The 17,109-nt window shown below is 33.6% G+C and overlaps 1 protein-coding gene across 1 annotated transcript; it reads left to right on the top strand.

Annotated features, from left to right (window-relative positions):
• Window positions 1-715: 715 nt before the first annotated feature.
• LOC127150848 (uncharacterized) lies at window positions 716-5,359 on the top strand. Its single transcript, XM_051089538.1, has 10 exons — window positions 716-1,039; window positions 1,463-1,571; window positions 1,858-2,066; window positions 3,063-3,182; window positions 3,455-3,474; window positions 3,766-3,849; window positions 3,923-4,022; window positions 4,156-4,273; window positions 4,772-4,824; window positions 5,184-5,359. Exons 1-10 carry the CDS (start codon window positions 1,013-1,015, stop codon window positions 5,205-5,207), a joined length of 864 nt encoding a protein of 287 aa, XP_050945495.1. The 5' UTR covers window positions 716-1,012; the 3' UTR covers window positions 5,208-5,359.
• The last annotated feature ends 11,750 nt before the right edge of the window (window positions 5,360-17,109 follow it).

The raw sequence follows: 17,109 nt of genomic DNA, 5'->3' as shown, positions 1-17,109 counted from the left end.
AGATTAATTCTGCCCCCTCTGTCCGACGAGATGGCGAAACATGACGTAGCTCGCCCCATTAGCACCATCCTTGATGGCACAAACTATATTACCTGGGCCCACCAAATGAGGAGTTTTCTAATAGGTCGAAAATTATGGCGTATCATCACGGGAGATATTACCAAACCTGTCAAACCTATTGTCCATGAAACCAGTGCAGAGGATATTCAGTACATTGAAAGATTTGAGGATTGGGACAGCAAAAATCACCAAATTATCACTTGGTTAGGTAATACTTCTATTCCAGCCATCCACACTCAGTTTGATGCCTTTGATAGTGCAAAAGAACTCTGGGATTTTCTATACACACGTTTTCAGTCTATAGGACTGGCTCATTATTATCAGCTGCACTCTACACTTGTTAGTCTCAATCAGGAAATGGGACAATCTGTGAATGAATATCTCGCCACTCTTCAGCCTATTTGGACTCAGTTAGATCAGGCAAACACTAGAAGAAATGTGGGCTTTAATGTCAGGTGGAAAAAATGAAAAATGAACTTTAATGTCGCTTTTCAAAAAGCGGATGTTTCATGTCGGTTTAAAACCGACATTAAACATTCTCCCTTTTTTAAAAGTGACATTAAAGCTAATTTTTAATTTTTTTTTTAATATTGTAAAAAGTCAATGGTTTCTCTCTCTTTTTTTCCCCAATTTAATTCAGCAAAAACCTTAGGGTAGTCTTTCCCTCCCATACGTTCTTTCTTTTCTTTTTCCCATTCTTCTTCCTGTCCTTCCTCCACCCAAGCTCGTCGGCCGCCAATTTCACGCACAGATGATGTTACGCACAAGCTTCGGCTGACAATCCACCACCAGACGTTCACGCACAGACGACATTCGACCATCACAGACGACGTTCACGTACAAGCTTTGGCCGCGCCACCACAGGGATATCAATCGACTTGTCGGCGCCACCACAGACGACGTTCCCTCCCCTGATGTCCATAACGGACTTTCGCGCAGTAGATCCCCACGAATGGCCGCCCCAACTTCGCTCCACCACGTACGTTCCCGCACTGATTTGATCTCTTTCACACTAAAACAAGGTCAAACAATATATTTCTTTCACATTAATCTTTTCAATGGCGTCTGATAGCTTCATCGACAAAAACGTAGTTTTCAAGAGGTGAGCTTGAGATGGCTTTTGGATGTGTGAAATGTGCTTAAACCTGTTAAAAGATTTTTTCCCCTCAAAATTTCGATATGTTGTGGATATAGTGTGCTAAGTGGTTAAATAGTCAAAAGTATTTAAAAAAAACTCTCATTTTCACCAAGGAATTGCTCGTCCCAAGCTCATACTTAGTCTCATGAGAGTGGGTGTTTTCTATTATAAAACTTTATGCTAGATTTGCAAGTATGTTATCAGTCATTACAATTGCAATCTCTCTTTGTATTTCGGTTTTCTTACTATATGCAATGTTTTCAGGACATCACAAAAGCAAGAAAGATACCGAAGCGTGCTTTGCCTATTATTTGCTTCAGAGAAGTCAGCCCCCCATCGTCGGATGCTTCAAACACTTCCATTATAGATTCAGGTTATTTGACTTAGCTATAACTTAAAGCAAGCTTCATTTTGTTGTTCTAGTCTGCTGTCTTAGCCTTGTGTTTGACTTTGAGCATTTTATCTCTAAGATGTATATTTAGTAACATGTTCTAAGGTTGTTTTTCTTTCCTTGAAATAAAAGAAAGTAACGTAAATTTAGTAACAAAAATTGAGTGTTGTCATGGGGTTTCTGCTCTATAATACCATCATAGTGCAGAGAAGGAAAAGAATGAGAAAGAATCAAATATAATATAGTGACCTTTATGTGTTGTTTGTAGGGGGGAAGAGTTATGGCTGTTCTGAAAATGCGGGTGCTGCAGGAACGTATTACGATGCTGTGTCTCGAAGCCTTATTGTTAGCAATGACAACTTATCTACTCAGACGGATACACTTCTTCTAACATTTCCCAAGCAGCCTCTTTGGACAAATGTGTACATTCAAAACCATGCTAAGGCTTTGGTTCCTTTGTTTTGGAGCCGTGTACAGGTTATATATCTCTGAGTATATGCTTCCACGGTTATGCAGATTATTATTTCTCTGATTTCTGTTCTCATATGGATCATGCAGCTTGAGTGTTTTTTGACCTGGACTTCTTGAGTTGCCTTTTTTTTTTTTTGGTTATAATCAATGCCATCTTTCTATTAATGGGAAGTGTTGTATTTTTTCCCTTTCTTAGAGAAGAAAGAGTAATTTCATCAGAAAAAGGATTTAAATAACCAGAATTCCAAGAAAAGGGCAGATACTTGCTTGTTTGGTGGTTCGTTGAAAAGTAATCAATCATCACATTCAAATAATAACAAATTTTGTTACTTCTTTGGGAGTGTTTTTTTAAAGAAGTGATTATATGATTTGTTTATAAGTGATTTATTAAAAGTGATTCTCATCAAATCATCTTCATATTTGGATTTATGATTTTAAACATGATTTTCATTCAATCAAAGTTGATGTTGAATGATTAAAGATATTTTTGGGATTGATTTTGAACTTGACAGAAAGTGATTTTAAACCTTTCAAAATCACTCCAAGACATGCCCCATCCTAACCTATTAACCTAAGCTCAGCTTTAGGATTAAGTTTCAATTTTAGACGTCCCATTTGAGAGAATTCGATTTTGTTTTATTTTTTTTGAGTGGAAATGAATGTTTGCTGATGTGTAATTTCATCTTAGCATGCAAATTTTTTCTACCTTGCTATTTTGAGACTTGCTTGCAAGTATTACCAAATATATGAGGAAGGTATTGCAAGTACCGATTGTTGTTTCTTATTCTACAAAGTAGGTTCTAAGAAGACCATTTAAAAAGGTTATGTGTGATCGAGGTACTCTACAATTTTTAAAAATATAACATCAAACAATTGACTAAGACACTTCGCAGTCTTCCAAATTCGTACTCTCTTTGATTCAACATATTGTTTCTCCAATGGTAGAACAATTTCTTTCTATTATGTACTTCTATGGTGAAATGCTGCTGATTCTTCACGTAGGTTCAAGGACAAATTCATTTATCAGTTGGTGCAGTCCTGTCCTTTGGGCTTGCTCATTACGCATCATCAGAATTTGAGTTAATTGCAGAAGAGCTTCTTATGAGCAATTCTGTTATTAAGGCAAGTAGCAGCTCCTTTTGTTTCCCATCTATTGAGAGCTATATTTTTGCCAAAAATTATTCTTTGGACTTTCTCAAGAGTGTGTTTCATATGTAATTAACATTTTCAACACAGTACTGATTCATGAAGTTTTTGTTTCCCTTTTAACTCGTGGTGGCATGACTAGCCATGACACTATATCTTGGTCTTATCTCTCTCTCTATATATATATATTTAATTGAACTTATTTCTCTATTGTTTCAGAACCATACATGCTGTCTTTTCTGTGACAGACTGTGTGGATGATTTTAAGGTTGCTTGCCTGAAAAACGACTTTTTGGGGCATTTTGATGTTTTTAATCCTTTTCTTCGGTCCCCATTACTACTTCAATAGGCTAAAAAATTTCATATTTTTTTTGTTTTTGATTGGTTGGTACTTGGTTATTGTGGATTACAGAGCCTGAGTTATGTTTGTCAATTATTTTTCTTTTTCCGTTAATAAACAGATGTATATATCATTTTTTTAAATGTGAAAAACTGAGCTATCATTGATATGGCAGATATAAGAGCATGCACATTTTTTTTATTGTTTGTTTGTACCAAGTGTTGAATATCTACTTGATAATATTAAGGTTGGGCCTAAGTCATTCCTCCGAGGACCTTTGGACGATTCAAAAGCCAATAAGACGTAAGTTTTCTAATGTATGATCGTAGATCAGTAATTTCGTTTTTGTTTCCCTAACTTTTCTATAAATTTGTAGGAGACCACGACTCTACTGTGAACTTTCTGATTGTCCAGCGGAACTACTTCACCCCCTTGAAGATTGTAATGTGAATTCCACATTGCCCTTCACTCTTCAGGTGTCTCATTAGCCAGATTGACCACTAAGTAGTTATCTTGTGTGGAGAATATTATTTTTGAGATTTATTCATTACACTGAACATGCTTTTCATTGTCTAATCTGATATTTGTTTGCTTGGCTTGTTTCTGCAGATTTGTCGAGTTGAAGATCTAACAGTTGAAGGCACCATAACTGGATCTGTTATTCACTTTCACTGGGTCAGGGATATATTTGTTTACCTATCTGGTGCAATTAGTGCTTCTGGTCTTGGTATGCATTTTTCTTCCAATTATTTTGTTCTTACCTGGCAGGTTCAAGTAGTTTTAATGAAAAATTGTTAATATACCGCAGCTTCATCTTAACTGAAGGTTGAACATATTACATTACACTATTGTAGATTAAAGTTTTCTGTTGTGCTTCGGCTATGTATCGTTTTTCTTCTTCTTCTTTTTTTCCATTTAAATTGGTATCTTAGTTTTATCTTGCATCCTTTGTGGGTTTTCGTTATTGTATGTGATTGCCTCCATCTTTTCTTGATGAAAGTTTGGTTATTCATAAGAGGAAAATTTTCCATTATTGCAACTCACCATGTTTTGTACTTGGTTGTGCAGGCTGCACCGGTGAAGTGGGTAGAGGACGAATTTTTGCAAATGGTCTTGGTGCAGGTGGTGGACATGGTGGGAAAGGTGGTGATGGATACTATAATGGCACCTTCATTAATGGCGGTGTTGCGTATGGTGATCCCAATCTCCCTTGTGAACTTGGCAGTGGTAGTGGAAATGGTAGTCTTGCTGGCGAAACAGCAGGTGGTGGGATTATTGGTAAGTTGTGATTCTTCCTCTCTTTCTCTGGTTTTGTTTATTATTTATTATTTTAGTTAATTTTTAATGATGTTTATGTTTACTTGGAATGAAATTCCATTGGTGACGTAAGGGACATTTTTTCTTTGCGCTACTTATGCTTACGTTGGACTATAATAAGCTTTACTTTTCAGCTTATTATGTTGATGTTGCTTATTTCTTTATAGATTGATATTGGTTTTCATAATAATGTTATGTAAAAAAATGTTGATTATTCATTTGGTGGGCAATATTAAGAACTTTTCATCCTTTTCTGCAATTTCAGTACTTCAAACAGCTTTGTTATTCATATAAATGGTTTATTTGGATATTGTTTGTAGATAATTGAAGTGATATCGGGTTGAAAGCTAAGCGATTGTGTAGAAATGGTCAAGCGACCGTTGAAAATTGAAGACTGAGAAGGCATTTAGGATTTTTAATTATTTAATTCTTGTATTAGAATCTTTTTTCATGTACTATTGTAGAATGTATATATAAACATAATATTAATATTTTATTTTGTGTAAATGTAAAAGACAAATGTTATAGTTTCTAACATAATATGAATTTCATTGATTTGTTGGCGTGTGAAAAACATATTTATCTACATTGACCCAATGTCGGTCTATAGGACAATAATGTAACAATTAAATAAAAATAAATTTGTAAAAATGAATAAAAAAACTAGGCTTTAATGTCGGTTTTAAACCGACATATCAGAGTTCAACCGAAATTAAAGAGCTTCAATAACACTATCAAAGATGTCGGTTGAAAACTGACAAACCGACATTAAAGAGGGCTTTAATGTCGTTTTTAAACCGACATTAAAGGGCTTCAATAACACCATCAAAGATGTCGGTTGAAAACTGACATTAAAGGCCTTTAATGTCGTTTTTAAACCGACATTAAAGAGGCCTTTAATGTCGGTTTTAAACCGACATTAAAGGCCAAAATTCTTGTAGTGAAAAATTAGCCCTGACCATATTCGTCTCATCAAAGTATTAATGGGTCTCCGACCAGAATATGAATCCGTTCGTGCTGCTCTGTTACATCGTAATCCTCTGCCATCTCTTGATGCTGCTGTTCAAGAAATCTTATTTGAGGAGAAAAGACTTGGCATTGTCTCCTCCCTGCACTCTGATGTCGCCCTTGCAACTACTCATCTCCGACAAGCTAATGAGACCATCTTCTGTAAGAATTGCAAACTTCATGGTCATAAGTTTGCTAACTGTCCTACTATTGAGTGCAGGTATTGTCACAAACGAGGTCATATTTTGGATAATTGTCCAACACGCCCACCCCGCCCTCCTGGTCATTCACACAAACCCAAATTTTCCCATAAAGCCGGTTCTTCGTCTGTTGTTGTTGCTGCTACATCATCTGACATCACTGAACCTTCGAGTCTTCAGTTGACTGATCTTCATGATTTACTGAAACAGGTGATCTCTTCCCAATCTACTGCTCTTGCTGTCACCCCAGGTACCTCTTGGCTCCTTGACTCTGCCTGTTGTAATCACATGACTTCTGACATTTCCTTATTATCATCTCATATTCCTGTTCAATCACTTCCCCCGATCCACTCTGCGGATGGTAATTCCATGTCTATTTCCCACATTGGCACCGTTAATACACCCACCATCAAACTTTCCAACACCTATCATGTCCCAAATCTCACATTCAACCTAGCTTCTGTTGGTCAATTATGTGATCTCGGACTTACTATTATTTTTTCTTCTCATGGTTGTCAGGTTCAGGATTCTCAGACGGGACAAGTGATTGGTACGGGACGGAAGGTGGGTCGATTATTTGAGCTCACATCCCTCCAACATTCTTCTGCGTTTCCAGCCATCTCTGCTCCCGTCACTGATAACACTCTATTTCAGTGGCATCTTCGTTTAGGTCATGCATCATCTAATAAACTTCGTAGTTTAACTTCTACTGGTCTTTTAAACAATGTTTCTCAGTTTAATACTTTTGATTGTTTACATTGCAAAATGGCGAAACAACCTGCTTTGTCCTTCCCTAAATCTGCTTCTTTATGTGATAAACCTTTTGGCCTAATTCACTCTGATATTTGGGGACCAGCTCCATGTCCTACTGTTAATGGTTATCGATATTTTGTGTTATTTATTGATGATTATTCTCGTTTCACTTGGATTTACTTTCTCAGAAATCGTTCCTCCTTATATCAAATATATGTTGATTTTGCAAATATGATTCAAACACAATTTTCTAGCAAAATCAAAATTCTTCGCACAGATAATGCAATGGAATATAAGGACTCTCGTTTTCTTTCCTTCCTTGCACAACAAGGCACTTTAATTCAACACTCATGTCCTCACACTTCCCAGCAAAATGGACGAGCGGAACGCAAACACCACCACATTTTAGACTCTATTCGTGCCCAACTCCTTTCTGGATCCTGTCCTGAAAAATTTTGGGGAGAGGCTGCCCTCACCTCTGTTTACGTCATCAATCGCCTTCCATCTCAGGTCATACACAATATTTCCCCATTTGAACGACTATACGGTACTCCTCCTACTTACTCTCATCTCAAAGTCTTTGGGTGTACATGCTTTGTGTTATTACATTCCCATGAACATACCAAATTGGAACCTCGTGCTCGTCTCTGTTGTTTCTTGGGTTATGGCACCGAACATAAAGGTTTTCGTTGTTGGGATCCTATCTCTCAACGATTACGTATCTCTCGCCATGTCACCTTTTGGGAACATCGTATGTTTTCTAGTCTTTTTTCATTTCATGCCTCTCTATCTAGTCCGCACTCATTCTTTACTGATCCTTCTACCCCTCTATTTCCCACTCCTGATTCATCATCCAACACTACATCTTGTCCCCCACTCACATCTGAGCTCACTGAATCACACACTACCTCCGCACTCCCGGACCGCCCATCTGTCCCCTGTGAGGAACCTGAACATGCACCTGTCTGACGGTCCACCCGGGTAAGAGAAACTCTTACTCATCTCAAAGAGTACCATTGTTTTTCTACTATCATGTCTTTAGTGGAACCTTCTTCGTATAAAGAAGCCAGTACTAACCCTTTGTGGCAGCAAGCAATGGATAATGAACTTCAAGCCTTAACCAAAACTCACACCTGGGATTATGTTGACCTACCTCCTGGTAAGAAACCTATTGGCTGTAAGTGGATTTTTAAAATAAAAACGCACTCTGATGGCTCTATTGAACGATACAAAGCACGTCTTGTTGCTAAAGGATATTCTCAGGAATATGGGATTGATTATGAAGAAACGTTTGCTCCAGTAGCTCGAATGACATCTGTCCGTAGTCTTCTAGCCATTGCAGCTGCAAAACAATGGCCCCTTCTTCAAATGGATGTTAAAAATGCGTTTCTGAATGGAACCCTATCTGAAGAAGTCTATATGAAACCACCACCTGGCACTACTCCACCACCACAGAAAGTATGCCTTCTTCGTCGTGCTCTCTACGGCCTCAAACAGGCTCCTCGAGCTTGGTTTGCAACATTTAGTTCCACCATTACACAACTCGGGTTCACCTCCAGTCCTCATGATTCCGCCTTATTTACTCGTCAGACGCCTAATGGTATTGTTCTCCTTCTCTTATATGTGGATGACATGATTATTACAGGTAATGACCCTCAAGCCATATCTGATTTGCAATGTTACCTGGGTAAGCATTTTGAGATGAAGGACTTAGGAAATCTCAACTATTTTCTTGGTCTTGAAATCTCCTCATCATCTAGTGGCTACTATTTATCTCAAGCAAAATATGCATCTGACCTCCTCAATCGATCTGGCATTACTGATTCTGCCACCTTCTCAACACCTCTGGATCCGAATGTGCGTCTCACTCCTTTTGACGGTGTTCCCCTTGAAGATCCCACTTTGTATAGGCAACTAGTTGACAGCCTAATTTACCTAACTGTGACTCGTCCAGATATTGCGTATGCAGTTCATATTGTTAGTCAGTTCATGGCTGCCCCTCGTACAATTCACTTCACTGTCGTCCTTCGCATTCTTCGCTACATCAAAGGTACTTTGGGTCATGGTCTACAGTTCTCCTCCCAATCCTCCCTGGTTCTCTCTGGTTTCTCTGATGCTGATTGGGCAGGTGATCCTACTGATAGACGGTCTACCACTGGCTATTGCTTCTATCTAGGTGACGCTCTTATCTCCTGGCGAAGTAAGAAACAATCTGTTGTTTCCCGTTCCAGCACAGAGTCTGAATATCGTGCACTGGCTGATGCCACTTCAGAATTAATTTGGCTGCGTTGGCTTCTTACTGATATGGGGACCCCACAGACATCACCAACTATTCTTCATTGTGATAATCACAGTGCTATTCAGATTGCACACAATGATGTATTCCATGAACGCACAAAGCATATTGAGAATGACTGTCACTTTGTTCGCCACCACCTACAGAGCAACACACTTCATCTCCAACCCATCTCTACCACCGAGCAACCTGCGGATATATTCACCAAAGCCCTCCATTCTCCTCATTTCACTCAGTTAATTCACAAACTCAAGGTGGTCTCGACACTCCCATCTTGAGTTTGAGGGAGGGTATTAATGAAATTAGAGCAAATATCATGGAGTAGATTATGCTCAAATATCATGGAGTAGATTATGCTCAAATATCAAGGAGGAGATTATGCTGTATTTAACACTATTATTCTTCCCTTATTTTACCTTAATTTTGTGTATAAGTATACATGTATACTGTAATATTTGACATGAGAAATACAGAAAAATCAATAAAGTTACAAATAGTTTCTCAAACTTTTCTCTTTCTCACTCAGGTTAGTCCATGTATCACATATGAGATGGTGAACTATATGAGTAGCTCTGATTCCAAACAACGCGGACGGGGAAACGTTGTGGTAAGAGACTAGGCTTGCTTAGCTGATGTAGAAAAATGCAACATCCAATGAAATATGAAAACGCATACATGTACCTTAAAGTGCTGAGTGCAATATGTTCTAATGTACTGTGCGGCCTCTATTTTTTAACACTAAAATACGGCTCCCCCTAGGACAGACCACCAAACCCAATTCATTCAATTAATTAAATTTACAAATAAATAAATAAAAAAGCAAACTATATTTCACATTTAAAAATAAAAAATAGAGAAGAATTGTCATAAATATTGTAAAAAAGATTCAAATATAAAATTAGATGATTTTGCTATGATTTTTAAATAATTTCAATTTATCTATTATATTGAAAAATGTCCATATATATGTGTGTTTGTGTGATGGAATCCATACGTTAGGTTGTTATTATTGTTAATAATTTTGAGAGCAGAATTTGGATGTATTAAGTCCCAGAGCCGCCATTTAACAACTAAAGTGGTTGCCTGTGGACTATAGAATATACGTACCATATACATGTAAATTTAAATATAAATGCATGCATCTGCATGCATCTCTTTTTGGGTGATTATTGGAAAAGGGAAAAAGAAAATGTAATAGTAGGGTTAAAAATTAAAAATTCATCCTACCCTCCTCTCCCCTCTCCTCACAAAATTTTTGCATTCCGAATGCTCTCTCTTCTTTTTAGGTTGGGTTGGGTTGAGTTGAAAATTTTGAAAATTTTCGAATTGGATTAGGTGTCGAGTTGGAGGGTTGAAAAATTCGGTTCAACCCAACCCAACCCGAATTCTTCTAATGTTCATATATTTTTATTTTATTTTATTATTTTTTAATAAAATATAAGTAATTAGGTTAAGTTTTTGTTTTTCTAACTTTGCGCAGCTCTTCTCAGTCTTTTTCATCTCCTTCAGTCGGTTCATCTTCTCCTCGTTTTCTTTGTTCTCCATTCTCCTCGTCTTCGTCTTCTCCTTCGATCTTCGTCTTCTTCGTTCTCCTCTGTTCTTCTTCTCCGTCTCCCTCATCTCAATTTGTTCTCTATTACCAGCACAACCTCTTCTCCGTTCTCCATTTGTCTCCTTGTCTTCTTCGTCTTCTTTGCTTTTCGAATGGCTACGATGAGAAATCTCTCTTCTCCGTTCTGCATCTCCTTGTCTTCTTCGTCTTATTTCGGGGAAAAATCTAGGTGGGTTTTGAGAGAAATTTTTAAAAAAAATTGAAAGTTCTTTGCTTTCTTTCTTGGTCTCTGTAGTTTTGATGTTGAAATTCCTCATTCTTCTGATTCTACCAAAGAAGGACAAATCAATGGCGACAAAATGCATCCTTGTATTGTCTGTCTCTAACGTAGCCATGAAAATGTCATTCCAGATGAACCCTTTGATTCCAGGGTGTCTGTCTCTTCATCAAAACCACCCCTCTACTCTTTTCTTTCAACCATACTACACTCTCTTCTTCTATCAAATTCATTTTCTCTTTCGTTTTTTCTTCTTTTTTCCTTTTTGGTTTTGACGTAAATTCGGCTTTTCTTTATCATCTACCCCCACCACTTCGTTTTCTTCATCTTTTGGTGATTAATTCTCTCTTTTGTTTGTTTTTGTTTGATTGTTGATGATTTGTATTAATGGGTGTTGTTTGTTGGCTTCTGGGGAACCTTGGATGGATTGAAGTGAAGGGTTTATGTTGCTTTCTACTACTTTCTTCTCTAAATCCGTGAAGTCTTTTGTTGGATGATGAGTTTAGTGTTTTTTTTAGTGTTATGTTCAACTGGGTTTTTTGCTGCTTTAATTTTTTTTTGAGTTGAAAGGAAGTTCTAGCATGAGCATGATTTGTTTGCCTTGTTAGAAATTGACAGGATAAGATTTTGTAGTGTGGATCCAAAGATTATGGTAAGACTTATGATCACATTAACAGTTTAAGCAGTAGAATTTAGAAAAAAAATAATACAACCCGACAACCCAACCCAACCAATATATTTATGGGTTGGGTTGGAAACCTAATTCGAGTTATTCGGGTTGACAACCCACTCAATCGAAAATATGGGTTGGGTTGAAAACATCTTTCAACCCAACCCAAGTCAATCAGTTTACACCCCTAATGTTTTCTTCAACATGACATCCACAAAATTTCATAATGTCAATATTTATATATAACAAATTTAGAAATTAGGATATGACACATTTTGGACACTAAGCATGGGTGGATAAATTACATGCCCAATATACACTAATACATCTGAAACAAGAGGAGATAAAAGATACCTATTTTGGGATTTTGGACCTCTGATCTATTTTGTTAAATATATACACTATAAAAAATTGATCTTTTGTCGGTGACAAGATTTTTCAGCATATCTTCAAAAACGCATCAGCTTCTCTCATGCCGTCGAAAGAGCCTATGTCAACGATGAAAAAGAAAATGTTGACGTATACTTGAACTACCGAAGGTAATAATAAAATTCTTTAAAATCCACCAGGCATTAGTCCACTTAACCCGACGGTAATAATAAACCATCGATAGATGTCTACCTATGTCGACGGTGCAAAAATAAGTCGCTGGCAAAGATCTATCTAAGCCAATGCTCTAATTTTTACCGTCGACGATTCCATTTATTGCCAACCAATTAAACAGTACGTTGAAGAATATCACTTTTGCCAACGACATTTAGGGGCATCGGCATGTTTGTCATCGACAAAGGCAAAATTTCTTGTAGTGATAATAGTCCCCTTATTAGATGTCCATTATAAAATATGTCTTATTAAAATCTTGCTAATAAAAAACTAATTAATGAGATATTCAAATCAACACATCCTAATGTTGTGCACCAATTTTTCAAACATTGTTTTAGATGGTGAGTTTGCAAATATGTCTACTAGGTTATCCTTCAAACAAAATTTATTGTAGAATGATATTGTCGTTTTCTTCAAGATCATGAATGTAGACAAGTTTTCCTAAATATTTCTTGTTCTATCGTTTTTAATATATATTTATTTTATTTTGGCTATACTTTGTATAATATTTATAGGAATTTCTTTTTCTTAAAAACAAGACATGTGCAGTTCCATATAAATAGAATTCATTAGCTTACCATCCTACTCTACTTTCCTTCTGTTAACTGCTAGACATTTGTTTATCTAAAAACTAATAAATAAATAAGTTTGTCTACTTCACTAATTAAGGTATGTTAAATGTTTTATCAAAATTAATTGTACGTTCGTAAGCAAGTATATGTTCACTATTTACCGTTTTGTGTATGTTTGAAGGAAATTTTTTTTATTTTGAAAAATTGTGTCATTTTCTTGGAATTTTATGTAATTTTAACTTAACTTTTTGTTTTTATTTTAGTTGTCGAAAAAATTGGTAGAAGAATTACAAAACTATGACAAAAATTAAAAGAATATATACATGAACAAAAGAGGTTATTTATATATGCATATATTAAAATTGGTTCTTTCTAAACTCTTGAAAACTTCACCATAGAAGCATTCTAGAAGTATTATTGCAACAAGGTATTAAAGCTTTATGCTTATATACTAATGGTAAGATTTTTTTTTTAAGTTTAAGGGTAATTTTGAAACTTTAATTTAAAAAGTTAGAATGTGTATACTTGAAATAAAACTTTAACCATTTTCACATGTCTAGAGCAATGAAAGAGTAATTTATAATTTAGATATATCTAGGAGTAATGAAAGAGAAAAAATAAAAATAAAGTTTGTAGAGAGTTTAAAAGATTAATGTTTTAGTTGAAATGTGTTTTTATTTTTAGAAAATGTTTAAAAAAAACAACAACCAATATTTAAGAAACAAATGGCGTTCAAATGTCTCAATAATTCTATGAAATATATCTATATTCCTACAAAAATCTGAAACAGAATCATGCATGCACATATATATTATCATACTGGAAATCAAAATTCCTATATTTGTGTTGACCATTTTACGTGGGTGCAAAACCTTCAATTTTCATATTTAAATCCTTCCAACAAGGTCTCATAGCTGCAGTGAATTAATAAACAATTGGAACTAAGTATATACGTGATAACCATAACCATCACAAACATAAATTTAATCAAATTAAATGAAAACAGTTATCTCACCCTTTCACCTACCAACAGTATTGTTATTATATATAACATCCCCCACCCACATAACCACCACCCAAAATGTCAACCAAAGTTTTTCTAAAATAATAATGAGATATATTAAAAATATATTTATTTAAAATTTACTGCCTCTTTACGTTCTTTTGTATTATTTATTTGTCAATTTTTGTAATAGTAATCCCAAACATCAAGTGACAAAAAAAAAAAAAAAAAAAAAACCCTATAATAAAACATTAAAGGCACATTTGAGGCCGAGAGTAAGGTGGAGTGAAGTGGGCTATAAAAGTCTACTCCCTTGTTTGAGGCCGCGCTTAGTTTTAGTTCGAATTAGAACTCACAATTTAAAATAACTCATCCCTTACTATTTTCAACCTTGAGGGTTATTTGCTTAAAGGGTCGGGAAGCTCGTCAATCAACTTTTAGACATCACCTTTGTATCATTGTCGGCCAATCTTTGACTACCACCTTCGGTGACTCTGTCGATAACAACTCTGACAATCAACTCCGAGGACTTCTGTCAACCAATCTCTAGTTGCCACTTATTAACTTGAAATTTTTTTATTAAAACTTTTTTGGTATATATAAAAGTTATGTAAACAAATACTTTTTAGAAAAACGTTTTTATAAAAAAATTTAAATAAAAATGATTTTTTGAAAATTCTTTTATTAGGTATTTTAAATAGGCTCGTAGTTTATTTATAATAATATTTTACAAAACATACATTTTCATTTTCTTCTTTTTAAGGTTTTTTTCAAATTATTATTTGAGAAATTATCGTGGAAAAAAATGAAACTATAAATAAAAATATTGCAAAAATTTTATATTTTGCTGTAGTTTATAAATAACATAAATTTTTTTATTATATTTGAAAATGTACCTTTATTATTATTATTAACTTATCTTTTTTAAAATTATCTCTCTTCTCTTCTTTGTTGAAAATCAGTGTTTCTTTTATTTAGGAAAAATGCTATAGCATATATCTAGTGTTCTATATATTTATATTTATAATAAAAATAGAAAAATTAAAAAATTGACAAATTAACTATTTACACCTTATAGAATACAATCACTAAAAGACAAAATTTATTACACTTAATTTTTTCTGTAAAGTGTAAATATTTTGTGAAATGATATATTTTTGACATTTTTCCTAAAATAATTAAACATATCTATATGTATAGAAATTGCTAATTTAGTTTAATAACATTTGTCATGTATGTTAGACCTATATCTTTTAAACTTAAAAATTATAGTGTGAAAGAAAGTGAACGATGAAATTAAAAATAAAAATTGAAAATGTTAAGAATTTTTAATTGCTTAAATATAATTTGTTTTTGAAAAAAATTATAAGAATTGTAAGATGAAACGATGGTCAATGTGAATGTGAGGTACCACCAAATTGTAGCTAAGTGAAAGATGTAGCAACTCTTTAAAGCTAAATGGTCAAATTCAAGACTCATCCAAACGGAGTAACCATCCAAGAAAAGATAGATAAATAAAAATTTAAAACAACTTTGTGTGTGTGTATATATATATTATATATGAAAGGAAAAAAGAATTATAAATTATTAAAAGTAGGAAAAAGGAAATTAAATAAAAAAAAAATGAAGTCAAATCAACCGTCAATTAATTGAAAGCCACACATCACACACACACACACACATATATATATATATATATATATATATATATATTTAAAAAAACAAAACACAATCATCGCATTGCAATTTCTAAATCTGTCCACTTCCCAATATTCTTCTTTTTTTTTTTTTTTCTTTTTCCTTTTATGTACGTTAGTAAAAACTCAACATTCTAATCAGATCAATCTTCTCCTACTTCTTTTTCCCTCTAATTTCGCTTTTCTCTTATCATCTATTCTTTTTTGCATTGTTTTCGCATATAACTAAATAAATTAAAATATTTATAAAATATAACACCTCCAATAGATTTATACAGACTACTATTTGTATTTATATCTACTATAATAGACGTAAATAGCAATTTATTTTAATCAATTATACATAGATCATAATATTTTATTACATTTATAAATATTTTTTTAAAAAATTATTTAAAATAATTTTATATTGTTATTTATATTTATCGTGATAATTTTATTTGTAATTATCTTTTTTTGTTACAAAATTAAAAAAAATATATAATATTATTTATTATAAATTGTAAACATTTTTGAAAAAAATAGTACAAATTAAAAATAGTTACTTTTAACTAAAGTAAAAAGGAATTAAGAGATCAAAACAAACATTTTCACAGTTTAAGAATAAAAAAGAAATAAATCAAAAGATAATGGAAATTTGCGTAAGAAAAGCTAATTATTTTTTTCTTTCCTTCTTCTTGTTTTTTTTTTTTTTTATCATTAACATTATTATAGAAAGTAAATTAAGGTAAATTGTTGAAATGAGGTATAAAACAAATTAAGGTAATACTTTTATAATTTCAATCTGAAGTTAAAACATTTAATTTTTTTTACCAGTATTTTATTAAAAAGAAAAAAGAAAAGAAGAAGAAGAGAAGACAACTATTTCGACCTTCTCTGTAGCTACTATTTACAGCAAGTTGCATAAATGATATTTAAGTAAAAAAAAAAAAAAAAACGAAACAATTGCATATATAGCACAAAAACTGGTAAAAGATTAAAAAGACCCATGTCCAACTACCATTTTTAAATGTTTGCTCGATTTCTCAAAATTGAAAGTTGTCAATGATAGTAGTCCTCACTAATAGTTGTCATCAATGATGATATTGATTGCATTCATGATCACTAATGACTTTCAACTTCAAAAAGTACTATCAATTGCTACCATTGATTGATTTTATTCGTTGTCAATCTCTTAAAAGATAAATTACAATTATAATTTAAATATTAATATTGAAACAACTAAATATAGATCTATTATATATTTAATTTAAATTATATATAAACAATTGTCAAAATGAATTTAGTTCAACAATAAATGATATGACTAAAATATCTAAAAGTTGAAGGTTGATGTTAAAAAGAAAAATAAGAAACAAGTGTTGATTTTATTAATTAGATACATGTCGTATGAATTCGGTCTTCAAATGCATTGATTGACAAATGATTGGGAAAACGACGGTTGATTATAAACTACAAATACAAATTGGGAATATCCCATCATTAAAATGCGCATAAAACCAAACCTAATTTTATATCTCATTTATAAAACCCCTTTCAATCATTCTCCTCAGTATATCCGTTTTTCTTTTTCTTTCCATTAATTTTAAATACCATTTCAATTTCCTTTCTTAAA

Source organism: Cucumis melo, chromosome 9 (assembly GCF_025177605.1).
Source record: "Cucumis melo cultivar AY chromosome 9, USDA_Cmelo_AY_1.0, whole genome shotgun sequence".
NCBI classification, from domain to species: Eukaryota; Viridiplantae; Streptophyta; class Magnoliopsida; order Cucurbitales; family Cucurbitaceae; genus Cucumis; species Cucumis melo.
Note: the sequence above shows the minus strand (reverse complement) of the source record. Positions and strands in the feature narration are given on the sequence as shown.